General features: G+C 44.4%; 1 protein-coding gene across 1 annotated transcript; it reads left to right on the forward strand.

Annotated features, from left to right (window-relative positions):
- Positions 1-923: 923 nt before the first annotated feature.
- LOC147439955 (uncharacterized) lies at positions 924-26,172 on the forward strand. Its single transcript, XM_086485668.1, has 2 exons — positions 924-1,183; positions 25,916-26,172. The coding sequence occupies exons 1-2, from the start codon at positions 998-1,000 to the stop codon at positions 25,997-25,999; spliced, it is 270 nt and encodes an 89-aa protein (XP_086341794.1). The 5' UTR covers positions 924-997; the 3' UTR covers positions 26,000-26,172.
- The last annotated feature ends 571 nt before the right edge of the window (positions 26,173-26,743 follow it).

Genomic DNA, 26,743 nt, shown 5'->3' on the forward strand with positions numbered 1-26,743 from the left:
CGAAGGTAATAGGGGTCCGTGAGGGTTAACATGCCCCCCTTCCTTATGTAGATTCTGTCCTTGGAAGCTATTGAGATGAAACCCATTCGTCAAGGTGGAAGAGCATCCGAGCTTAAATGTCCTTAGACTTCCTCAATCACTGCAAAATCAACCAAAATTGGCATAGTAACTGCATTCTTATATACAATTAATAAGCATATATAGTTGTAGGCACACAAATTGATTGGTAATAGAATATTAAACAATTTATCAGTAGTAAACATTGAACTGTAATATAATCAAACGCATAATGTGTTGTTGCAGGTTGCCTTGGGCTCTTATCAAGCAGTGCACAACTTATGGCCTCTCAACTCAAGCACACAAAAAGCAAGCAAGTAATTACCTGTGGAGTGGAGGTCATCGCAGAAGCTCACTCCTTCTCTCTCTCTCTTTCTATTGTAGGAGTCTGATGTTACAGGAGTTCTCTCCCCCCCCCCCCCCCCCCCCCCGGGGCAGCTCTTGGAGGACTTCTTTCTCCCCCTTTCTCTGTCGTCAAAGGAAAGAGCGTCTTTGAAACATGGTCGTGCAAAATTAATTTGAAGGCCGCTATAAACTTAAAGCTCACATAACTTAAAGCTCATAAATATCTTCCCTTCCTCTCTCCCTCCCTCCTCGACCGGCTTAATGAATCTCTCTCTCTCTCTCTCTCTCTCTCACACACACACACACACACACACACACACACACACACACACATTGGACTATCGGATGCACATGAGAGCGCCACATGGCGGTGCCTCGCCTATTTTTGTGTGGGTCCGGAAATTGTTCGCTCTGTTTTGCCCATTAAGCATGCACCAAGTTCGTTCAAATCTAGCCCTAGTCTCCCATTGATCCCATGAGGGTGTAACGAGAGTGGACCATTAATCGCCCATTTCTTTTACTTGGTCCACCTGGTTGTTTCTCTCTCTCTCTCTCTCTCTCTCTCTCTCTCTCTCTCGGTTTAGGATTCGGGAAGATGTCGCCAGCCAAATCAGAGGCAGGGGACGGAGGGGCAGTGGCGAAGGCAGCTGGGGTTGTGGTAGCAGCAGGCGTGGCATGGAGCCTGTACAAGTCAGTGGGACCTCTCTTCATGAAGCCCAAGCGCCAACCTTATCACATTGTGAAAGGCGACACCCTCTTCTCCATTGCTCAGACGCATGGGGTATACTCTTCTTCTTTTACATACCATTCTTTCACTTTTTGGGTTGTCTTCAATTTGTGCAAGTCTGTATTGCATCCATGATTTGGAGCTGGGGTCTACTTGTTACCTACTCGGAAGTTCTTCCAATATCAACACGTTCTTTTCGAATTGTATAACTAGAGCATTCATTTAGCAGCCGCAATTGGAATCTATTGAATGCCATGCTTGAGCTTGCATTGACCTTCATTTTGTGCCTGTCTGGTGCAAAATTTGAGGGGTGAAATTCACTGAATGACAATGGTTCCAACTACAGCATTTTATTATGAGAACTTTGAGATCATTGTGGCTTTCACTGCTTTGTCCATGTAGAGCTTTTGTGTCTGGGAGTTTTCTCTCTTCATGCGGCCATTTAGAAATGAGGAAAACTAGGAGTTGGAGAAAAGTTTTAAGGTATAGCGGTGTTCTGTATGCAATAGAAAAGTACATTAATGGATGATGCCAAGAATAGGTAGATATGATAAATTTTTGGTGTCACATGTAGCGGATAATAAACGTGATTACGCTCAACTATGAATCTGTTCACAAAATCTCCTTTACTTGGGTTCTTTTTCAACGAATTGAGAGAATGTCGAAGACAACCAATCCTTTGCATTTCCAAGCTCACTGACCTTACACTGCAACCCGTATCTAGTAATTTCAGCATGTAGTTCTCTGCCCCTTTCTGTTGCTCCCATACCACCGCATACCCAAAAGTCCCCCCCCCGGGCGGTCCATCCTCCTTCTTACAAGAGGATAGTCATGCAATGGACTTTTAAGGATCTCAATAGAATCATCTGCTTGAGCTACCATCGAGTAATTACTTCAAAGACGAGGCAGCTATGTAATGGAATTGGCCTATTTAACTTGAGAGTAGCGGAAATTAATGAGAGTAATTTTGAGAAATGACTTTGTCAGCATAGCGGGTGAACATAGTTGAAGATAGCAACATAATCATAGCAATTAGTTAACTTGGCATGAACAATACTTTTGCAAGAGAGAGAATTTAGAGAACATGACAACAGTTGAGACCGGATTTATGGGGAGCCGGTCCCCCCTCCAATAGGCATTTGTATTATGATTTCTCCCATTAAGAGAGACTTGTTACAATACAATCTTTGTGTTCCTTGTGACCTAGGTGATGCAATGAAGATGGAAAGCTTCATGCATCACAAACATAACATAAACTTGAAGAAAACTTTAACTATCCCAAGCCTCAGTCCCAAGACCTCAAACACCTTCGAAGGTGGAGAGAGCTAGCAGGGAATGAGGGTAGGGAAGAGGAAGAAGAAACATTTTGTAGGAGAAAAGAATTAGTTCCTCACTTATCATAACTCTTGTTGCTAGCATACATAATAGCATAGTAATGAAGAAGAAGGAGATGGCAAGCTTAAGCATTGAAGCATGGCTCTTGGTTGGATTTGCACTCCATATCCAAGAGTGTTGGTGTAGGCTCTCAACCTCTACTTACTTGAAGGAGAGGGAGCTCTTGCACTTTGCATAGCACACAATGAGAGTATTTGTGAGTGTGTGGGTGAGTATACCCCCTAAGCAACCCCCTAGCTTGCTTGGGTCGACCCCCCCCTTGTAGCTCATGCTTGAAGCTCATTGGACCCCTCCAGGCCTAGCCAATCACAAGCAGGAGGCATTACAAGCAGCAAGGGTAGCCTTGAGACAAGTGTCCCCCTTTCCCCTTTGAGAGAGAGGGCTAGATAAATGCTAAATTTATTAATTAAATCCCCTAAATTATTATTGGACCCCTTGGGTGGCCAACCAATAGGCTTCAGGCACACCATGAGGGCAACATGAGGAGGAACTTGACAAGTGTCCCTCTTGCTTTCTTTGTACTATGCATGCCTTGTGTGAGTGTGTGGGTGTTCTCTCTCATTCCCCCTCATGTAGGGCTCGCCCCCTCCTTGTAGGGATTGAATATTTGACTTTTTGACACCTCAAGTCCCTCATACATAGGCCCAGTTCCCACCACAAGCTTGGCCGTTAAGCACTTTAAACTTGGGCTAGGTTCTCACCTTAAGTGCAACCCTAGCATCTCAAGCATCTCAATAATTAAGCACCTCAAGCATCTCAAGCACCTCAAGCACCTTAGTCATCAAGCATGACAAGCAGGACAAGCACCTCGAGCTGGGTCGGGTTCCCGTGCCTCAAGGTCAGCCCTAGCTTACCTAAGGTCAAAGGACTTTTACACACATTATTGGAGGTTTTCAATGAAGCTAACCCTAAGGTCTTATGCTCCGTTGGTTAGCCTTGCTCTTTGATAGACCATCTCTTATTTGGGCCCCTTTACCATTTGCCCCATGTTGAGATAGATCTATAAGCACATGTCTATATCTTAACCCTTGTTCCCGTTTATTCTCCCACATTAAGTGATCAGTTTAATATGAGAGAATCATTTGGGTTGGTTAGATATTAGATATTAGATTTTGTGACATTACCTCTCTCTTGAAATCATAGTCGTCCTCAACTATGAGGTAGAAGAGATAAAGCCTTAGTCATTAGTCAATTTTACTTAGCGGGTAGAGGATCCCTTTTTACCCTACGACATCTTTCCAAGATGGATGACTAATCCATTTGGTGCTTGGGAGACATAGCTGCCGGAAGCATGTCTGCTCTTTAGTCCATTTCATTCTCCCAAAGTAGACTGATAAATTCTACTTGGTGTTTGAGAGACGTCATCATCACAAACATGATTCTAAGCATGTTAAATTTGTGCACAATTAAAAAGAGGACTAGTCTTATAAGACAAAAACATGACTCATTTAAAAGAAATTTGTACATTTGCTTACTCTAATGTAGCATTGTAAGCATTGACAAGGTTCATACTATCCTTAAGCTGTATTCCTTGCATCCATCTAGCATCTTCAAAAGGATAATTTTTGAACTTAATAAGATACCGCCGGATAATCTTACCATGTCGTAGTACCTTGTCTTCATGCCGAAGAACATCTTCGGGTTGTAGCACCTCTTCTTGGTCTTCAACTTCGGGAGGGTCTTCAATAATTGGTTCAGTTGGTGGCTCTCCTTTGTAGGGCTTAAGTAGGCTTACATGAAAGGCATTGTGTATGAGCCAATGGTTGGGCAACTTGAGTTGATAAGCCGTCTCATTGATGGGCTTCAAGATTTGGAAAGGACCATAGTATCTTTTTGCTAGTTTAGCATAATACTTTTGATGGCCCGTAGGATTTTTGCCCGTCGTTTGCCTTAATCGAGCCTTAGGAAACTTGAGTAAGACCCAATCATTTTCTTTGAACGTTAAGGTTCTTCTATGCTTATCAGCAGCAGCTTTTTGCCTTTGTTGAGAGATGGATATAGCCTCCTTAATCTTTTGAAAAGATTCTTGTAGGTCACGGCTATACTCATCGGCGGCGAAGATCTTTCCATGTACTTTGAGTAGCAAGGGACTTTTAGGTCTTCCCTTAATGATCTCAAAAGGTGCTTTTCCCGTAGAAGTATGTACAATATTATTGTAGGCATACTCTACAAGAGGTAGGTACTTTTCCCATTGTGAGCGTTGATCTACTTCGGTAACATAAGTCTTGAGTAGATTGAGTATCGTAAGATTGGCTATCTCACTTTGGCCATCCGTTTGTGGGTGATAGGCCGAAGAGAAATTCAATCTTGTTCCTAGATTTTCAAAGAGACCTTTCCAGAAATTACTGGTCATTCTAGGATCTCTATCTGACACGATGGATGTGGGTAATCTATGGTGCTTGAAAATCTGAGATATGAAGAGAGTTGCCATTTGATGTGCCTTAATAGTCTTTTTGACAGAATAAATGTGCTTGCTTGTTGAACCTATCGACTATTGTCCATATTCCTGTATTCCCATGGATAGACTTGGGTAATCCAAAGATGAAATCCATGGATATACTCTCCCATGGTGAATTTGGGATAGGCAATGGCTGGAGTAATCCAGGTTGCTTCCCTCTATTATACTTGGTCTTTTGGCATACAACACATTTTGAAACATACTCTTGTATGTCCGCTTTCATGGTAGGCCAATAGAAGTACGTCTCTACTCCTCGGAGAGTAGGTTGAATACCTCTATGCCTTGCATATGGAGGAGCATGGGATTCATACATAACTTTCTCACGAAGGGAATGGGTAACACAGCCTATTGCCGTGGAGAAGATAACCATCCTGAAAGGTGAATGGTTCCTCTTTCTTCCCTAAAGCAAGGGCTGACATTATGTCTCTAAAGTCAGGGTCAGTAGCATACTCATCTATTATAGAGGATAGTTCATTGTGAGTAGCTATAGACACCACATTAACTTTGGGTCGTCGTGAAAGTGCATCGGCCACTTGATTGTGCTTACCAGCTATGTGAGCAATATGGAAATTAAATTGCGAAAGAAAATTTGCCCACCTCATTTGTTTGTTGGAAAGCTTGGTTTGCATCATGAAATACTTGAGACTTTGGTGGCCGGTTCGTAGGATAAATGGAGTCCCCAATAGGTAGTGCTTTCATGTGCCTAGGGCATGTAGAACAGCTAAAAGCTCTTTCTCATAAATGCGCAAGACTCGTTCATCAATATTGAGCCCTCGGCTCTCATATGCTATGGCATGCCGTTCTTGAAGCAAAACTGCTCCAAGGCAATCACCACAAGCATCACATTGGACCTCAAATGGCTTTGAGAGATCCGGAAGCACGAGGACTGGTTGGGAAGTAAGCTTCTCTTTGAGATTTTCAAAAGCATTTTGTTCCTTAGCAGTCCATACAAATTTAACGTTCTTCTTAGTTAAGTCGTGTAGTGGTTCTGCTACTTGAGAGAATTTTGCTATGAAGCGTCTATAGTATACGCACATACCAATAAAGCTTCTTAACTCATGTAGATTTCTTGGGTTAGGCCATGATTTTATTACCTCTAACTTTGATGGATCCATACGGATACCATCGTGAGAGATAATATCACCTAGGTATTGAATCTCTTGAAGGAAGAATTCGCTTTTCTTTTGGTTGAGAAAAAGCTTGTTCTTCCTCAATGCTTGAAAAATCACTTGGAGATGTTGCTTATGTTTCTCCAAAGACTTGGAGTAGATGATGATATCATCAAAGAACACTCCAGTGAATTTGCGGTAAGGTCTAAAAATTTTCTCCATCAAACGATTAAACGTAGCTGGTGCATTAGTCAAGCCAAAAGGCATGACTAGATATTCATAAAGACCAAATGTTGTGCGAAACGCGGTCTTTAGGATATCTTCATCCACTTCCTTATTTAATGATAGCCACTCTTAAGGTCAATCCTACTGAAGTAGGTAGAGCCTTGTAGCTTATCAAGAGATCTTCTACCCGAGGTACGAGAAATCTGTTTTTGATAGTGATATGGTTTAGTGCTCGATAGTCCACACACATACGGTATGTACCATCTTTCTTTTGTACTAGAAGGACTGGAGAACAAAAGGGAGAGGAACTAGGCCTCACCATCCCTTTGTCTACCAGCTCTTGTACTTGCCTCATGATCTCCTCTTGTTGAGCTTGTGAGACTCGATAAGGAGGCTTGTTAGGTGGTGAGCTTCCTGGAAGGAGCTCAATGCGATGGTCATCATCCCCTCGTTTTGGAGGTAAGTCCATAGGGATATCATCGATGAACACATCTTGGAATCCTTTTAGAAAATTAGACAAGTCTAACTCTTCTTGATTCCTACCATTTACATTTGATGAAACATTAGTATCTTTTAGAGACTCTTTGACAAAAATCATGTACGCAGAAACTGAGCTCTTCATTGACTTATCAAAAGCAAGAGGATTTACGAGAGGAATAGTGCGACCACGCTCACTAACATCTATATACATGTTCTTTCCCCTGTAGGTGAAGTAGATTTTCCTTTCAGGGAACTTCATGTTGGCAGCCATGCGATCAAATCATGGTGTCCCTAGGATAACATCCTCATGTTGGAGAGGAGAGATGAAGAAGTCTTCTTTGTCGACATAGCTTTGGACATGAAGCCTCAACTTCCCAATCAAGGGAGTAACGGAGGCTTGCTGTCCCTTGAAAGCTGCGTCAGCCATTACCATATCTCCCATCTCAAAAGCTTGAATGCCCAACTTGGTGGCCAACTCCATTGATATAGAGTTGAGAGTAGAGCCAGGGTCAAACAAGATGAAGGCATCATGCTCTCTTACCTTTCCCCAAGCATAGGAAAGTGATGATCCTTTGCAATGAGCATCCTCTTTTGGAGCTTCGATGGTGGAAGCCCTAGGAGTCTCATTGCGAGTATTCTTCTTGGGGCAAGAACGATAGCCATGTCCTTACTCCGCACACTTGAAACACTTATGGTCCTTGCGAAAAGCTTCAAGCTCTTCAGGAGAGAGGTTGTTTTTACCTTTGTAAACTCCCTTCTCCTTGGACCGATTGTTGTTGTTGTTGGAATTGACTTGGGAAGTATTTTGAACATTGGTTTTCCCCTTTGCATCATTTTTGTCTTTGTTTTCCATGGGCTTGACATTACGTCTAGCCCCTTGATAGAAATTGATGCGTGAAGCAACCATGGTGTGATGGATTACTTCGCTAATAGTACTAGGCCGTTGAGAATTGATGTATTCGGCCATCTCTTCAGGTAATCCCGCACAGAATTACTGCCTTTGCTCGGCAAAGTCTATCTTTTGAAAGACAGTAGCCTTGAGATGTAAATCCCAAAACTTGTCTACGTATTTGTGGATAGACTCATGAGAGAGAAGCTTCAAGCTGCGCCATTCCGTAAGAACTTTTTCCTTTGCATCGCTTGCAAGGAATTGCTTCATGATGGAAACTCGTAGAGTTTTCCATGTCTTTGGGGCTTCACCATTGCCACGAAGGCTAGCCCACCATTGACGAGCTGATTTTTGGAAGTGCATAGCTACATGGCGTAGCTTGGAGGACTCTGTGAAGCCCTCGTCTCCAAAGGCCGCATCAAATTGCTGGATGAAGGCCAACACTTTGTCGGTAGCACCAAAGGTGCCATCATAGGTGAGAAAAGAGATACTCTTTCCTCCTTGCTTGAACTTCTTTAGCTTTTGTGACCTTCGCCATGCAGGAAATGATTTGCGATGTCCTCCCCTCTTGTATTCTCTAGGAGAATAGCCATAACTTTCGCCGGAAGAGGAGGAAGGTGAAGAAGAAGGAGAAGAGGGTGACCTCTTCCTAGCCCTTTTCTTCCTTTGTTTTCTCTCTTGCCTTTCAAGAGTGATGAGGAGAAGGACTATGTGTTGATCTTTTCCTCTTGGGAGGAGTGGGTGATCGTCTAGACCGCCGTCTTTGTGGAGCCACATCTTCAGAGGAACTTAAACTTTCATTGCTTTCTTGCTCTTTGGATTCCTCCTCTCGAATGGGAGAGAGTCTTCTTTTGGGGGTCTCTTCAAGAGGCCTCCTAAGCTCTCTCTCCTCTTGGAGAGGAAGGGAAATTCCATAAGCACGAAGTTGTTGAGTAACTTCGGCTTGCAAAGCAGGGTTGCCCATAGCTTGCTGCAACCTAGTGACGAGATAATTCACAAACATGGGAACATCATCATTAGCACCTTCATGTGCAAAATCAAAGCTATCAATGTTCATTCTACTCTCTTGATTATTGTCAGCCATGTTAACAAAATTTATGTATGTATTTAGTGTATGCTTTGGCAATTCAAAACCTTAGTTGCCACTCCTCTTAGTCTTTGAAAATTGGCTCTTAAGTATCTACACCCACGGCTCGAAGTGGTTAATTATAGAGAGTAGAGGAGTAGGTCTAACATAGCAGAGTTGCCAAGGGCTAACTCCTTTCGGACTTCTTATGGCTCAATAATGGTAAAGCCTTAGGCAAGTATAAAAAGACTCCATTATTAAGTCCAAAGCTCCCGAGGTGTGCACCATCCCCCACATAGTGGGCTCAACAAGACCGATAATAGAGCCCAGTTCCACTTACCCTAATATAATTAAGAACATCAATCATTTATAGGCTACTTAAGGACCTCTCTTCTTAAGCAAGAAAAGAGAAATCAAATGCTATGATACCAATGTAATGAATTGGCCTATTTAACTTGAGAGTAGCCGAAATTAATGAGATTAATTTTGAGAAATGACTTTGTGAGCATAGCGGGTGAACATAGTTGAAATAGCAACATAATCATAGCAATTAGTTAACTTGGCATGAACAATACTTTTGTAAGAGAGAGAATTTAGAGAACATGACAACAGTTGAGGACCGGATTTATGTGGAGCCGGTCCCCCCTCCAATAAGCATTTGTATTATGATTTCTCCCATTAAGAGAGACTTGTTACAATACAATCTTTGTGTTCCTTGTGACCTAGGTGATGCAATGAAGATGGAAAGCTTCATGCATCACAAACATAACATAAACTTGAAGAAAGCTTAAACTATCCCAAGCCTCAGTCCCAAGATCTCAAACACCTTCGAAGGTGGAGAGAGCTAGCAGGGAATGAGGGTAGGGAAGAGGAAGAAGAAACATTTCGTAGGAGAAAGAATTAGTTCCTCACTTATCATAACTCTTGTTGCTAGCATACATAATAGCATAGTAATGAAGAAGAAGGAGATGACAAGCTTAAGCATTGAAGCATGGCTCTTGGTTGGATTTGCACTCCATATCCAAGTGTGTTGGTGTAGGCTCTCAACCTCTACTTACTTGAAGAAGGAGAGGGAGCTCTTGCACTTTGCATAGCACACAATGAGAGTGTTTGTGAGTGTGTGTGGGTGAGTATACCCCCTAAGCACCCCCCTAGCTTGCTTGGGTCGACCCCCCCTTGTAGCTCATGCTTGAAGCTCATTGGACCCCTCCAGGCCTAGCCAATCACAAGCAGGAGGCATTACAAGCAGCAAGGGTAGCCTTGAGACAAGTGTCCCCCTTTCCCCTTTGAGAGAGAGGGCTAGATAAATGCTAAATCTATTAATTAAATCTCCTAAATTATTATGGGACCCCTTGGGTGGCCAACCAATAGGCTTCAGGCACACCATGAGGACAAAATGAGGAGGAACTTGACAAGTGTCCCTCTTGCTTTCTTTGTACCATGCATGCCTTGTGTGAGTGTGTGGGTGTTCTCTCTCATCCCCCCTCATGTAGGGCTCGCCCCCTCCTTGTAGGGATTGAATATTTGACTTTTTGACACCTCAAGCCCCTCATACATAGGCCCAGTTCCCACCACAAGCTTGGCCGTTAAGCACTTTAAGCTTGGGCTAGGTTCTCACCTTAAGTGCAACCCTAGCATCTCAAGCATGTCAAGCACCTTAAGCATCTCAATAATTAAGCACCTCAAGCATCTCAAGCACCTCAATCATCAAGCACGTCAAGCACCTTAGTCATCAAGCATGACAAGCACCTCGAGCTCGGTCAGGTTCTCGTGCCTCAAGGTCAGCCCTAGCTTACCCTTATAAGGTCAAAGGACTTTTACACACATTATTGGAGGTCTTCAATGAAGCTAACCCTAAGGTCTTATGCTCTGTTGGTTAGCCTTGCTCTTTGATAGACCATCTCTCATTTGGGCCCCTTTACCATTTGCCCCATGTTGAGATAGATCTATAAGCACATATCTATATCTTAACCCTTGTTCCCGTTTATTCTCCCACATTAAGTGATAAGTATAATATGAGAGAATCATTTGGGTTGGTTAGATATTAGATTTTATGACAGCTAGATAGCGTAGGCACAACCTATTCTTGTTTACAAACGGGTAGTGAGACAGAGGTTGAATGAAGCAAAGCAGCCCCAGATAAACTTTCTAAGGAGAGGTTACCTTATCAGGATCAAGAGAATGTTGTTCTAGTGCAGCTGGATAGACAGATACAACATGAGAATCAGCAGTTGTAGGCAGCTCCTGCAGGATCAGGCTGAGGTGCCCTAGGACACGCTAGTTCAACATCCTTTGGACTCTTTGGAGATCTAGTCACAAGTGGCTCTTGTAGTGGGCAGTGTTAGGGGTGAGCAAGAGAGTGAGTCTCGGGCCTGGGGGACAAGCGGCCCTAGGCAAGGATTTCAAGGTAGTGCCGCCGAGGAAAATTTTGAGGGAATATTCCTAGAATATTCCCAGCGATACTAGGCTATATGTACATGTCATTAGTCCTATGGCCGGTGGCTGCGGATGGTGGGTTGGCATAGTCAATACCGCATGCGCACGTGCGCGCATGCACGCGCACACACACTTATCTATCACTCACCTGTAGCACTATACATGGAGGCCATCTCCATGAACCATGGCATCCATATTGAAGGATAACCAACCCCTTGTATTCGTGCCTAATAGTGCTAGTTGTCTATATCGCCATCTAAGCTTTACCTTGAGAGCGCATGGGTGGATGACGCCATCGCTTTGTAATAGTGCTAATCTAAATTTTGATTTGCCAGAGTCAGTGTCTACTGAAATGGTTTATCACTTATGTCTGATTCCGGAGGCATAATCGAGGGCAATTACAATTTTCTCGAGAGGGAGGTATGCCACATAATGACGACTGGCATGACCACCCGGACAGATTCCAGATAAAATGTTACAAGGGTTACCGCTCGATGAGGCCCATGGGACACACAGAATTAAAGAACTAAAGCTCAAAGGGGTACCAACATATGGTACCCCGGCTGAGGAGCCTAAAACCCTAAAGACCAGAATCTCACACTTTGAAGGAGAGTTCTGTAAACCGCGCCACATGCTGACGTGGCAAATCGTATGGATGCTAATGTGGCGGGCTGTATGAAAATTCCGCGTTTTGCGCTAGCTGTGCCACATGGCAGGTTGTACGAATTTGGGCGATTCACGTTGGCAGCTTTTGGGAGCAGACGCTTTTGAGATTTGAAGCTTTTCATATAATTGCTTTTGGGGCTCAGCTTCTGGCATCCCTTGTACGGTTTAAAAGAGCCCTTGGGGCCTCACTCTGCAGAGCATCTGGATGTAGAGTTTGAGAGCAGAGGTCCCTCGGGAGTTGTACTTTGCAATGGTTAATGATAAAGAAATACCGAAAGGGGTGCTAGTCTCTGGGGCCAATGCTGCTAGGTGCGGAACTCCGCCGTGGCATGTCGAGTCTCGACTCTCTCTCTCTATATCTCATTAAAGTTTAGTGATTTTGAAGTTTCCGTTGATGTGCTGCTATTGATTTCTTGTTTGGAGCGTCCAAGCCTATAACAGAAGCTCTTACGGATTACTCACGCGTCACAAAAGTTGACATGGGAGGAGTGTCGACATTCATTGTATGGATGCTGATGTGGCGCCTCGTCGCAGATGTTTTAGCAGAAAGCTTTTTGAGCGATCTTTTGTAATTGGAAATCACGTGCTTTGAAGCAAGTTTCTTTTGGCCATTTAAGAGCCATAAAAGTGGTCGTAGTGCCCTAATTGTAAACAAGGATACAATTGTGACCTCTCTCTTGTACAGAAGGCCATTGTAACTCATTGAAGCATCAATAAAGAAAGAAATACTGCGAGGGATGCCTACCTTTGGGGCCAATGTGTCTCAAAGAGGAACTACCGCTCTCTTTCCTAGTGCAGGTATTTGCCTTGTCTGGAAGTTGTTTCTAAGTTGGTGTTCCATCAAGTTTGTGCATTGTTTCACTGTCTGTTTCAAAGCTTTAGCAGGTTTTAGTGCTATTAGATTTGACCCCTTTTCTTGCTCTCGCAAGAGGAGCGATAAACAAAATGGGTTTTCAGGATTGGGATTATATTGTCGTAGTTATCTTTGTCTTTGGTCTTCAAATCTTTGCGGTCGTCTCCTTGGTCAATATCTTCTCTCTTCGTATCTTCATCTTCATGTCAATAGTCTTCATGGTCTTTGTTCTCCTTTGTGTTGTGGATGAGCTCGTCGATGGACTTGAAATTCCTCTTGTGATGCTCGGTCTTTGTGGAGTGTCACAAGACGGGCAGATCATGCAAATCATCATGCTTGTCATTGTCATCCAAATCATTGGCATCCAAATCATCATGCTTATCATTGTGCTTCAAATCATCATGCAAATCCTGTGTGTCATGCATGGGAGAAGAAGAGACGGAGAGAGTCTCCTTTTCCCGAATTTCGTGCATCGGTGCAGGTACTTGAGAAAAGAGTTGCAACAAGGCGGCTTTCCTTTCTTTGTACTCATGCTTTATGGCTACCATTCTTTCTGCGTGTTCACGCTCTCTTTCTGCTTTTCTTTCTGCATTTCTTGCTTCTCGTTCTAACTTCTGTTTCAGAAAAAATTGCTGCAAAGCCTCCATAGGAGTTAGTGCAATCTTTGTCGTAGATGGGAAAGGGGGAGGGTCGGAAAAACCTCCTGGTGGGGAAAATTCTTCTTCGCCTCTCTCATGCTCATCACCTCCAAGCGAAGTATCCATTCCGCTTCGAGTGATGATCATCCTGCAATCGTGAGTTCTTGGGTTCTTAAGTCCACCAGGAACTTGGGTTCTTGCGGGTCTTGAGGTTCTTGAGGTCCTTGATTCGTGAGAATCTAGGGTTCTTGAGGTTCTTGAGTTCTTGGGGTTCTTGAGGTTTTCTTTCGCTTGCAAATCGTGTTGGAGAATGATCTTCTCTTCACCCGAGTTCTACCCTTTTCTGCGGGTGCACCCCTTGGCGGCCTTGCGCTCACACCAAGGTTGCTTTTTCCCACCTCACGTCGATTGGCCGGCCGCTAAGTGCACGGTCCGCTCTCAATGAGTGAAAAGAGACACAAGGGGAGGCTAGACAAGCCCTTCTTTCTTGGGATTCCTGACACTCTTCAACAAAACACGATTAGGAATCGCCACGCCCAAGTAAACTTGGGTTCGTGCGATCACAACAAGCAAAAAAATTCTTGTGGTTCTTGTGGTTCTTCCCTTGAGTAATGCAGAACACTTCCAAAGCTCTGATACCAATGTTAGGTGCAGCGGAATGAATGTTGTATTTTCTCAAGATTAGTGATCTTTATTGCTCAAGGTTCCTTTTAGTTCTTTAGGGAAAGAGAGAGCTTTCCGTCTTATGGAGTGCTGTGGTCACGAACAAAGTGAGTGGGATATTGTGCGTGCAAGTGAATGAGACTGAGAGAAGGAGAGAGAAGAGATACGACACCCGAGAGGTTGTAAAACCCTCCTCCGAAGGCCCCACTCTCGTCGGCGAGAGTGGTCTACTTTGATTGCACAAAGGTGTACAATGCGTATGCAATGGACTGATGCAACTTGGACTATGCCGATGACGACGACAGTGGTGACAACGGCGACTTGATGGGGCTGAAATCTGAGATCTTCTAATCGCTGATTTTCGGGACTGTTTCGGTGGCTGAGAATGACTGTTTTGGCTGCGTTTTTATGGCTGAAAATGGGGGAACATCTGCAACCAACTTGGGGGGAATCTGCTATGGTGCATAAGGCTGAAAATCTGCGTTCTGACTGCTGCAGATCTGCGTTTTAGGGCTGATAACTGAGGTTCTTCATGGCTGAAAATTGATGATCTTTATGGGGTTGAATCTGCTACTTCTTGTGGTCTGAATCTGCTACTTTTTCTATTGCTGAAATCCAAAACGCTAGAGACTGAGGTTGACCAAAAACGCTAGCTGATCTTGAATTTCAAAAAATGCTGGGCATGTGAAAAACGCCAGGCATGTGATGGTCTTTTCGGCGACGATCTGATGCAAAAACGCCAAGGGCTTGGCTTTCCGGAGATGAATGCTGTTGAAAGCGCTACGGATAGGAATCTGCTGCTTGGAGAAAGCGCCAAGGCTTGGGATCTTGCTTGGAGGGAATCCACCAAGGTTCTGCTGAGAAGTTGCCTGTTGAGCAAGGTGCTCCTGCTGCCTCTTCTGCCAGAAAGTGCTAACTTGGGTTTGCTTATATATTAACTTAGCAAAATTGCCCTACCTACTTTTGTTGGAAAGTCACTTAAAAATAGTAAGTGAAAATAACCAAAAATAGGAAAATAGGCTAAATGCACTGGAAAATTCCCCTAACTGATGCTAATGGATTCTGATGGGAATTCCGATGATCATGCTTTGTGCAACCGGAGGATATGCATCTAAGCTAAGTGACTGGGCATGCACAGCCTATGAATAGACTCACAAAAGTGCCAGATCAGTGCTAATCTAACTTGACGGAACTGACTGAACCCTGTTGTGGTGTAGCTTGTCCACGGACACATAGGGTTGGGATGTGTCATGTGACACTCTGCATCTTCTCCAAGAAGCATGCCAGAGAATGAGCCCGTGGCCTCATATTTAAACGCCCTAGGCCCCAAAAGCAGTTTACATGAAAAGCCTTCAAACTCAAAAGCTTTTGGTCCAAAAGCAATGCCAAAAAGTTGCCAGCGTAAATCACGGAATTTCGTACAATTGCCATGTCAACAGTCAGCGCAAAACGTGGAAATCCGCAGTCTGCCATGTCATCATGTCAGTGCCATTTTCGGAGCGTTCATACAGGTCTGCCATGTCATTAGTTGGTTGCGCAAGCCTTTGTGTGTGTGTGTGTGTGTGTGTGTGGGTCCTGCTTTATTTTAATTCCTTTATGTCTCTTGGGCCCCATCGAACGGGGCTCCATAAGTTGGTAGGACTTCTTTTGTTGTTGTAACAAACTTGGACACTCCAAGTCAAGATTCTACCGCGACACAACAGAGATTCACTTCAAAACAGTTCACAATTCACACTTGATTCAACACAGCCAAGCGTAGTTGCGTGCCTAGAGATATTGGCCCCAAAGACTGGCCCCCCTTTTGGTATTTCTTTTTGTATTAATCTGTGTTCAAAGTACAAGAGAGTGAGAGAGTGCTCACTCTCAGACTCTACATCCAGATGCTTTGAGAAGCGAGAGCCCTGCCCGCTTATTTATAGGTTACAAGGGATGCCCAAAAGCAGAGTCCCAAAAGCAGTAAGTGAAAAGCCTTCAAAAATAAAGCAACTTATTCCCAAAAGCTGCCAAATCAGCCATCGTAGTTTTCAGCCAGCGCTAAAGCAGGAATTCCATACACTATTAGCGTAAAAAGCGGAAATCCGTACGGCAGGCCACGTCAACATTGTCGGTGTGAAATCCGGCGGAAAATCCGGGACTGCCACGTCACCACTGTCTCCGTGTTCTACTGGCCTCTACACTGTTGTGAATGTGTCCGGGCATTCCATGTCACTAGTTTGTGACATACCCCCCTCTTGAAAGCGTTGTAATTGCCCTCGATTACGCCTGCAAAACAGATAGAGGCCATAAACTGTCTTAGCAGACACTGACTGTTAGTACCAACGCACTAGGAACAAGACATTTGGCACATGTACCAATCAACAGTAACATCATAGGACATCACTTGACATCACATAACAAATCACATTAAAAAATCATTCCAAATCTCAGACCATGATTAATCGGTGGTACAACGGAAGTATATGTTGAACTTTGCTCAAGATGAGTGCTCCGAACTGTGTTCAAGGGCTCCTTTTACTTACGGAAGGGAGAGCCTTCCGTTCCTTTAGTGAGAGAGTGCAATGGATACAAACAAAGTGGTGAACACTGTGAATGAAGGTGCTGAGACTGAGAGATAGAGAAGAATACGACACTAGAATGTTGTCAAACCCTCCTTCGAAGGCCCTACTCTCTATGGCGAGAGCGGTCTACTTATGATTGCACAAATCTCTATAATGCTTGGACTTGCCGACGATGTCGACGACGATGAGGACGACGACGAGACGGGCTGAAATCTGAGAATGCTAAGGGCTGAAATCTGAGAATGCTAAGGGCTGAAATCTGCAAATCTTTATCTGTTGAATTCTGACTTTATGTCGGTGACGATGTCGATGGCGACGATACGGCGACGACGCGCTGAAAACACAGATGCTGAAATCTGTGTTTTCTGGCTGAAACTGCAAACTTTGCGGGATCTGACCGTGCGGCGAGGATCTGCTGCGGGAAGGTGAGATCTGCGAGGTTTGGGACTTCTTCTACAATGTTTGACTGCTACAAACTGAAAACGCTGGTTCCTCTTGTGGTTCTGTCGTGAAGATCTGCAAAAACGCTAGATATCCGGCTGATGCAAAAACGCTAGATATCTGGCGGATGCAAAAATGCTAGGCTGAATTCGGATCCTGTTGTGGAAATCTGCTAACGCTAGGGCTGATCTGCTGGTGCAAACTGCTAACACTAGGCTGATCTGTCTTCTGCTGTTGCCGGGGGCTGATCTGCAATGCCAAAAACGCCAGGGGCTGATCTTGTCCAAAAACGCTAGGCTGGATCTGGGGTCTTGATGCAGAAAACGCTAGGTAAACTGCCGGTGGGGGGTCTTGTTGAGAAGGTGCATGTTGAACGCGAAGTTCGTGCTCCCTCTTCTGCCAGAAAGTGCTAGTGCAGGTTTCTATATATACAAACTTAGCAAAATTGCCCTACCTAGTTTCCAACAAAAGTCACTTAAAATAAATAAGTGAAAAATGTCAAAAATAGGGAAAATAGGTCTTCTGTCCTGTATAATGATCCTGATGGAATTTGATGATCATGCTGTGTGCAACCTGAGGATATGCATCTTATCTAAGTGTCTGGACATGCACGGTCTGCGAACAGACTCACAAAAGTGCCGGATCACTTTCTATTCTAGACTGGCTTCACTGAACTGAACCCTAGTCATGCTGTAGCTTGTCCACAGACACATAGGGTTGGATGTGTCACGTGACATCCCCTCCTTTTCAAAGTGAGTTACTGGTACCGAACTGTATGGCGTTGAGGGAGATCGCCAATAGCATCCGGAATCCTGGAAAGGACTCTTCGCCGGCCCACTCTAATGTGTGGGTCGTGTGATACTTGAACTTCATAAAGGTCTACAAAGTCTTCTTCTTTGGGCCGCGCCGAAAGCGACACAAAGTCTTCTGTGGCTCCTCCAATGCTTCAACTTCGTCGTTACTCATGTGTCTACCTTCTTCAAGAATCTCTGAGGCTGAAAATTCTTGAGAGCACTTCCAACACAAAAACATGAACATACCCATTCCATGTAAAGTGACTGAAAAAATTATAGTCTTTTGAAAAAATTGTGCATGCAATGCAGATGAACAAAGTGACGGAGTGCCAAACCGTTCATCAAACACATGCAAACAATGAGATCGAATTTTTTCTTTCTGATCTAGATCAATCAATCGTGGCAAATCATAATGGAAATGCCGATGCTTAATGCTCAATCCTTCTTGTGCTCTTTCTACGATTGTGTCATGCAGTGATTAGATGCTAGGTGGGCCGTGCTTGAAACTTCTCAAGAGCCCTGTGCACCTTGTCAAAAGCAGTGTCCAAATGTAGATCATAGTGATTAGCGTTAAAAATCTTATCGTGGATCTGGGGAATTCTCTGATCTACCAGCTGATTCCCTTTTTTCTTTCTTTCCTTGTGCCGTGGGACCTGTAGGTAGCGTCTTTCACTTCCCTTGTCCATTGGCATGTCAGTCTCAATCATCGGAACCCTAAGACGCATTATCATCTGATTCCCTTTCTCTTGCATCCTTTGATGAACTTGCATTTGGTTCCCTTAGTTCGGGGAACCCTATGATTCTCCAGAATCCTGTGATGAGCTGTCATCCGGTCCCCTGATTCACTCTTTTCAATCTGGCGGACACGTGCCTTGTTAAGGTGGATACTATCCTGTCCATAAGATAAGTCAATGAGCCGGTATGCGTTCCAAATCGTTCCTTAGCATGTTGCATAAGCCTCTGAATTAGAGGCAGACTTCTGGTTCATACAAAAGTCTTGAATCTCTTTTGGCAAACCACAACAAAACCGTTGACTCTGGTCTTTCAAAGTAATCTTCCGAAACGAAGACACTGGCAAATAAGTATCCCAAAACCTCTGGTAGTAGTCATCCAATATATCGTACTCAGTAATTTTCAAGTACTGCCAAGCCGTGATGACATCTGTTGCATATTCATCTGATATCCAAGTTGACGTGAAAATCGACGTGAATTTTAATCACATCGCAAGTACTTCTCTGCGTAAAATAGAGTAGATCACCATGTCTGTACAGTTCCTTTTAAGTAAGATACCGCCTTTCGCACCCTCGAATGTTCCGAGAACCGTCCTCCAGAGAAGGCGACGTCAAGTTGTATAAACTCAATGGCTTGATGAGTGTCTTGGTAGTCTAAAAATGTCTCAAATATGAGACCCGACTCCCTCCTTTGTTTTCATGTTGATCTGGTCAGTGTCAAAGAGAACGAACTCTGCTCCTCTAAACGGCTAGATGGCCTTCCATGCTTTTTAGACTTTTTTTTAAAAAAATTTACTTCAAAAGAATCTTATCTTTGGTGCTTAGAAATTGAGGGCTCCCTCGAATACTTCAAATGGCGCCTTCCCCTTGTGTTGTTGTAGGCAAACTCCCACAAGGGCAAATACTTTTCCCATCAAAGTTGTTTGATTCGAAATATAAGACTTCAACAAATCCAACTCCATTGAATTGGCTATCTCAAAGACGGGCACCACATGCCAATAGAAAAGAACAGACTGAAGAGACTTTTAGCACTTCAACAACTGAACTGAAAGAGAGAGAGCACACGCGACACTAAGTGGCGGATTTCCACCCCAGAGAGTATTGGCGAAACCTTGGCGTCCCTTTCGGTATTTCTTTATATTTCAACAACCGAGTACAAGCCGGTACTCCATCGACTGCACCTTCGTCCAGAAGCATGCTAGAGAATAAGCCCACGGCTTCATATTCAAAGGCCCTAGGCCCAAAAGCAGTTTACATGAAAAGCCTTCAAACTCAAAAGCATCTGGTTCAAAAGCAATGCCCAAAATCTACCAGCGCATTTTGCGGAAATCCGTACAATTTCCACGTCAGCATTGTCAACGTGAGTAGCGGAAATCTTACTGTTGCCACGTTAACACTGTCAGCGGAAAATCCGGGCTGTCTGTACAGTTGCTACGTAAGCAGTTCTTGCCCTAAATACTGTTGACAACGCAAACAAAGTTTGCCAATGACAGGTGTAATGACAACATTCCGTCCGGGTGCCGCTTGAACTGCCTCTGCCTGAGGCCTTAGCCTATGAAGCGTAATTCCAAGCCGAGCCGCCAATGAAGTTGGCCTTGGCTCCTCCATCAAAGGAAATGAGGGCTTCCTGATCTTTCACTTTGCCCCATGCGCGGCAAAGGTTTGTGCTTTCGTTCATCTGATTCGGGTCGGTCTCCATGCAATGTGGTACCAGTCCTGCTTTCATCGTTCCTTTTCTGCGCTCGGTTGTTGCTCTGTAACTTTCTGGCTTATCTTCTGGTGGTCCTCTGGTTCGTCTTTATTTCAAGAGTTCTGTTCGCCTCTTCCTGCAAGCATAGGTTTCGCTTTTCTGCACTCGTCTATCCTTCCAACTTTCCTTCTGACCTGAGAGAAGAAGCAATGGCCTCACGCGATCTCGAGTAAATCTCATCAATCGGGTAATTTTTCAAGTGTTTCGCGAGTCTCGGGTCTCTGGAGTACTTGATCAATGTTTTCACACATATATCAACCTGCAATTGACGTTTGCTCTGACAAAATTTTCCACCAAGAATCTGTCCAAATCTTCCTTTTTTCCTCAGATCCCGTGCCGGATTTCAACTTTTCTTTTGCTTGCCCACCTAAAGGTGTTATCTCTGCTAGATTCTCCCAGAGAGTCCATGAGTAATATGGAATTCTTTATGGCTTATGCCATGTAAGACATAGCGATGAAGACGGGATCGCGCCTGATGCGCGATGTACAAATGGTGGGAGCGACTAATAACTCCGGGGTCAGGGCACGAAGATTCTTTTACAAAAACCTACGTGTGCTGCAAAGAGGATTGGATCCTCCGTAGAAGAAGAATCTTTCTGTGCTCTGATACCATTGTAACAGGCTTGGACACACCAAGCGAGAAATCAATAGCAACACACGGACAGAAACTTCATAATCACTGAACTTTAATATATCTATATATCTATCTATCTATATAGATAGATAGATAGATAGATAGATAGTTAGATAGATAGGTAGGTAGGTAGGTAGGTAGGTAGATAGATAGATAGATAGATAGATAGATAGACGGCCCGGCGTAGTTCTGTGCCTAGACTGGTGCCTCTTTTGGTATTTCTTTTTCATTAATCATTGCAAAGTACAACTCCCACGTGTCCTCTGCTCTCAGACTCTGCGTCTAGATGGTCTGAAGGGTGAGGCCCTTGGGCTCCTTTTATTCTTACAAGGGATGCCAAAAGCAGAGCCCCAAAAGCAGTTTAACTCAAAAGCAACGAGTCCCAAAAGCAACTGGCTCCAAAAACTGCCAAAAAAACAGCCAGCATAGTTTTTGGAATTCTTTATAGTGTGCCACGCCAGCATGTCAGCGCAAAGCAGAAATCCGTACTGCTGGTCCACGTGGCATGTTAGCACGAATTCCGGATGTCCGTACAGCTGTCGTACAGCTTGCCATGTCATTTGCCTATCTGCGGGTGGTCATGCCACGTCATCAGTTTGTACACTTGGAATTTCGGTGTCTCTTCTCGAGTTGATAACCTTGGAGGTTGAGTGTGATTGCCATGTCTTGGAACTACCATCACCGCCACAGGAACACTTTCTTTCGAGGCTTGTTTTGACTATTCAAGAGCTTATGAGCCATATTGCGGTCGGCTAGAACCTTATGCCATAAATCTAACCCTAATTTTGGTGCAGATTTCAGGACGGAAGGCCCATTGACTTTCTAGCTCGATTGATGTCGAGAATGCTTTTTCAGTTTGAATAAGCAGTTTTTTGAATTTTGCTTGAGGACTGTTTGGTGATCTTGTTTGGAATGGATGGTATCTGTTTTGAACCTCTCTTGGTGCCAACTTGAATTGTTTGACTCTAGCTTCAATACTTGTTTCAATGCTTGGTGATTTACTCCCAGGTGGAGTAGTGAGAAATGCTGTTTTGGTATTGTTTGAATCTCGGAACGATGCAGACGGGATGTTTGGGGAGCGCTTCGTTGTATGCTTGAAAACCTCGGAACGACGCAAACGGGATGTCTAGGGAACGTTTTGTTGTATGTTGGAAAACCTCCGAACGACGCAGACAGGATGTCTGGGGAGGGTTTGGTTGTATGCTTGAACCTCCAAGCGATGCAGGCTGCGGTTTGGGGAGCGTTTGGTTGTATCAGTTCTCTGAACTCGTGGCCCAAACCTTTTTAGGTTATTTGCGGGGGGAGTGACGAGGTAGTCATTGAGTAGCTTCATACTGCATACCGTTTGTCTCGGGGGAGTGCTCAACGACGTTGTTCATTGTGTCTTGTAACATGCATATGTGAGCATTTGTGTTGCATTGTGATGTGCCAACCATTGAATACTCCTTATTGGATGAGGTACTTCTGGAAAACCAACGACTCAGGATATCAAGAACTACAATATGGAATTAGACATCTTATTGGATGAGATTTTTTTGGGAAGCCAGTGACCCAAGATATCAAGAGCTCCAATCTGGAATGAGAAAACTGATCGTCCCTCGGAATGTCCCTCGAAATGACCTGCGGAAATTTTTGAGCTAACTTGATTTCTTTTGTAGATATGTTGTAATCGCGGACGGTTACTTTCTTTCAAGGAGGGGGGATGTCAGAAACTGTTGACGTGTCAAGCCACTGAAGAACGGAGCCAACCTGCAGATCTCCGGCCTAGGAACCCTAAGAAACAACAGCAACAAAAGAAGAAGCAACAACAGAAGGAGTTTTTGCCAACTTACAGAGCCTCGCCACGAGGCCTATTTCTAAAGAGGAGTTCCCACCAACTTATGGGACCCCGTTGGATGTGGCCCAAGTGACCTAAAGGGATTAAAATAAAGCTGGACCAATCAATCTTTGGCCTAGAAACTCATGATGTGGCAGCTGTATGGACACCCACGTTTTGCGTTGGCATGCTGACGCAACAAAACTGTACGGATTTTTCCGCAAAACGTGCCGGCAGCTTTTGGCGCTGGTTGCTTTTGAGGCTAGATGTTTTGAGTTTGAAGCGTTTCATGTAACTGCATTTCATTTCATAGGCCAAGGGCCTTTAAATATGAGGCAAGGGCTCATTCTCTGGCACGCTTCTAGGAGAAGGTGCAGAGGATGGAGTATGGGTGTTGTATTGATTCAAGCAATATAAAGAAATTCCGAAAGGGGCACCAAGGTTTGGGGCCAGTGCTCTCTTAGGTTGATGCTTCGCCACTTTCCGTCTGGTGTCGTGCATCTCTTTCAGTTCAACTGGTATTTGAAGTGCTTAAAGTTGTTCAATCTATTCTTTTCCGTTGGCACGTTGTGCCTGTCCCCATTACATAGGATTCATGTGCTTGGAAGATATTCTTTGGGAAATTCCGCATGCACCTTATCAGGGCTGTTTTTGATCTATCTATTGGCTTCATGTGCAAGTGGAAAAGTGCTAGAAAGGTCCATGGGTCATGTATATATATATATATATATGGGCATCATTTAGGATATGTAATCATGCATGTAGACTTAGGGAGAGTCTTCATACTAGGGGCATAAGCTAGGCTTACCGCAAGACAAAGGGGAGAGAGCTTTGATTTATTCAATCCAAGAGCTTCAGAGAATCTCGTGTGAGAATATTTTGTAGACATCAACCATGCCAAACTCAAGCATTCAGTTCAAGCAGGACTTGCTGTGAGTGTGCGCGTGTGCGGAAGCGTGAGAGAGGAGAGGGGGAGAGACAGTAGACACCAAAACGTTGTGTAGGAAGAGGGGGCGATCAGGCTCCCCATGACTACCATGAGCAGAAGACCCTGAGTACAATCAGTATGATCTCTATGTGATGAGAGATGTGGATGTAGGTACCCCCCTGGCCCTATAAATAAGTGCCCAAAGGGGAGGTAGGGCATCGCCTGATAAAAATCCCCACGACCCAATAGAAAAATGATATATGAAAATATATGAGGGAGAGCCCAAACAAAGTGGGTGGCCGGCTGGCGGACCAGGAGCAACCTAGACTATGGGTGGCCAGCCCGGAGACATAGTAGCCGTACAAGTATATGCCCTAGACCTGTGAAGCGGCAGAGTGGTGCAAGTCTAACACCCCCTCTCAACACCGGATGCTGAACAAACCGCGTGAAGCCGAAGATGTGAGGAAAATGATGAAGATGTTTTCTGCAATGCCTACTGAAGGACACTCCATGAGTGTAGCATCAGTCTGGGGCGTCTCAACCGCCAAGAAATCTCCATGGTGTGATGCCGTCACGAGTAGTGTAGCAAACTGTTATACTCCGCCGATACAGGGTGAAGACGCTGTCTAAAGGTCCCGAACTCCTTGTCGTGAAAGAAGTGCCAATAGACCTACAAGTGTCTTGCCCAATAGGATCGGTGGTGTCTATAGTCAAATTGTCTGGAGAAAATGGGAAAGCCCAGGAACCGTCATGAGAATGACCGGAAGCTTGTCAATGCGTGAACCTGTAACCCAAGGTGGCCAGGTGGCTAAGCTGTGTAAAAACTCCAGGAAGGCCAGATGTAGCAATCTGCGTCGTAAACGTCCTTCGAAACAAGGAAAGCCAGACTAAACAGTCTGCATTGTAGAAGCTACCGTAAGCTGCAGCAGTCACCGATAGACCGCACGGACCACCACCGGATGGTGTCCTGTCAGTAGGTAGGGTAATCCAAGACAAGGGGAAAGCCAGACTCAGCAGTCTGGGCTGTGAACGGCCTCTGAGAGGAGGTGTGGTCAGACCAAGCTGTCTGCATCGTAATCAACCTGTAGAAGTAGGGAAGCCAGACTGAGAAGTCTGCGTTGTGAAGATCCTCTGAGAAGAAGAAAGGCCAGACCAATCTGTTAGCACCGTCTTGCTTGTATCTCCTGCCTCCAAACCTCCGGTGTCAACCAAAACAAAAGCCGTGCCAACAACGCCACCAAACCGCATCTCAGTGTGGCTCTCAATGAGAATGAGCTGGGAGCGGCCTACTGCGGCACTGCCCAGGTCGGGGGATAAGTCTGCTGTAAGGTTATCGAGGGTGAGTGTAAGCAACTCTGAAGGTAGCAATCTAAATGATCAGGAGTGTAGAAGAGCAACTGCACTACCATCCAAGGCAAGCTCTGGGTGACTCCGGATGTAGTTGTGTGATGCCTGATCTCGTGCATCTCGGGGGTAAACTCTCCAAGAGAGTCCAAAGCACTGGGGCGGGAGGTAGGGCAAGGCCTGATAAAAATCCCCACGGCTCAACAGAAAAATGATATGTGGAAATATATGAGGATGCCCAGACAAAGTGGGCGGCCCGACCAGGAGCAACCTAGACTATGGGTGGCCAGCCCGGAGACATACTAGCCGTACAAGTATGCCGTAGACCTGTGAAGCAGCAGAGTGCTGTAAGTCTAACACTTGCCACAAAAGATCTTCCCGTGTACTTTAAGTTGCAGGGGACTTTTGGATCTTCCCTCAATTACCTTGAAAGGTGCTTTTATCTTTCTGCCGTGTGCATGTGTGGGCTTGTTTTTCACCATTTTTTTTTCTTTGTGCTTGTAGGCTAGTATAGGTAAGAATATCCTGTAGGTAGAGGCTGCCAACTGCGTCTTGGCTCGGCAATTTGAAAATTCCCTCCTAGCGATGGGTGTGTGATTGTTGTCGGCCACTTTTTTCTCTCCAAGATGTAGGTTCATTCTCCTCGCATTGGGTTGCTATTGGAGTATTCTTTCAAGATCATATTTCAGATCTTTACTGAATTTTTTTGTTTCGACCTAAGCAACATCTAAATAGGTGGGTGCTGGTTTTCAATACAGACGACCTAGTGTCAATGAGAGCCCCGTGTTTATGGTCTCAGCAAGCATTGCTAGTGCATTGAGTACTATTCCTTTCTGTTTGTGGGAGTGTACACTAGATTGTGTAAAGCCTAATACCTCTTAAGTATGTCACTCCTTTCTGTGTGCCATGCAGGTTTCTGTGGAAGTTTTGAAGGAAGCAAATGGCATTTATGGAGATGACATTTATGCTGGTGATACACTTTCGATTCCTAAGTGAATTGGAGCACATCAATCTTGAGTTATCTTTCAAGTTGCAGCACATTCGTGTATCAATTGCTTTATAACATTTGGAAATGTCTTTAGTCATTGATTGTGATGGCTAACAGCTAACTTGTCTACTTGCTCAAATGATTTTCTGCAATGTTTCAAGAATTGAGGTATGTTGGTGGAGTTCCAGAGTTTTGAAAGAACGTTTAGAGCTTAGGTGTTTTTAGAGGGGTAAGGAGAGGGGTTAATAGTGAAAATGTTGATCAATGAAAGTTTGTTAGCGATTGTTCCACGTGATCAGAAGAGGGCAACTCGTTAAATTTTTAGTTGTTTTTTGTGTAGGCTTTGCCATAAAGTATGAAACAAGCACATTTGTGTGTAATTGCTGTGCTTCTCGCGATTGTTTCTACGTGATCAGAAGAGGGTAACTTGTTAAAATTTTTAGTTGTTTTTGTGTAGGCTTTGCCATAAAGTATGAAACAAGCACATTTGTGTGTAATTGCTGTGCTTCTCGAGATTCCTCAGACACTAGCACTTGGTTTTACATTCCTTTGGGACTCTTGCTTTTCTACAACTCTAATTTAGCGCGCACAGTTATTATGGGACTCAAAAAGTGCTGGGTTACTCGGAAGAAAAGGTATACTGAAGCGCATCGTGCAGGTGATTGTCTCTGTCTGATGATTCTACAACTCATATGTTGCTCCTCTAGCAGACAGCTTGTTACCATGGAATATTTGTTTGGATGGATATGAGG

This window comes from Adiantum capillus-veneris, chromosome 16 (genome assembly GCF_014529385.1).
Source record: "Adiantum capillus-veneris isolate H3 chromosome 16, ASM1452938v2, whole genome shotgun sequence".
NCBI classification, from domain to species: Eukaryota; Viridiplantae; Streptophyta; class Polypodiopsida; order Polypodiales; family Pteridaceae; genus Adiantum; species Adiantum capillus-veneris.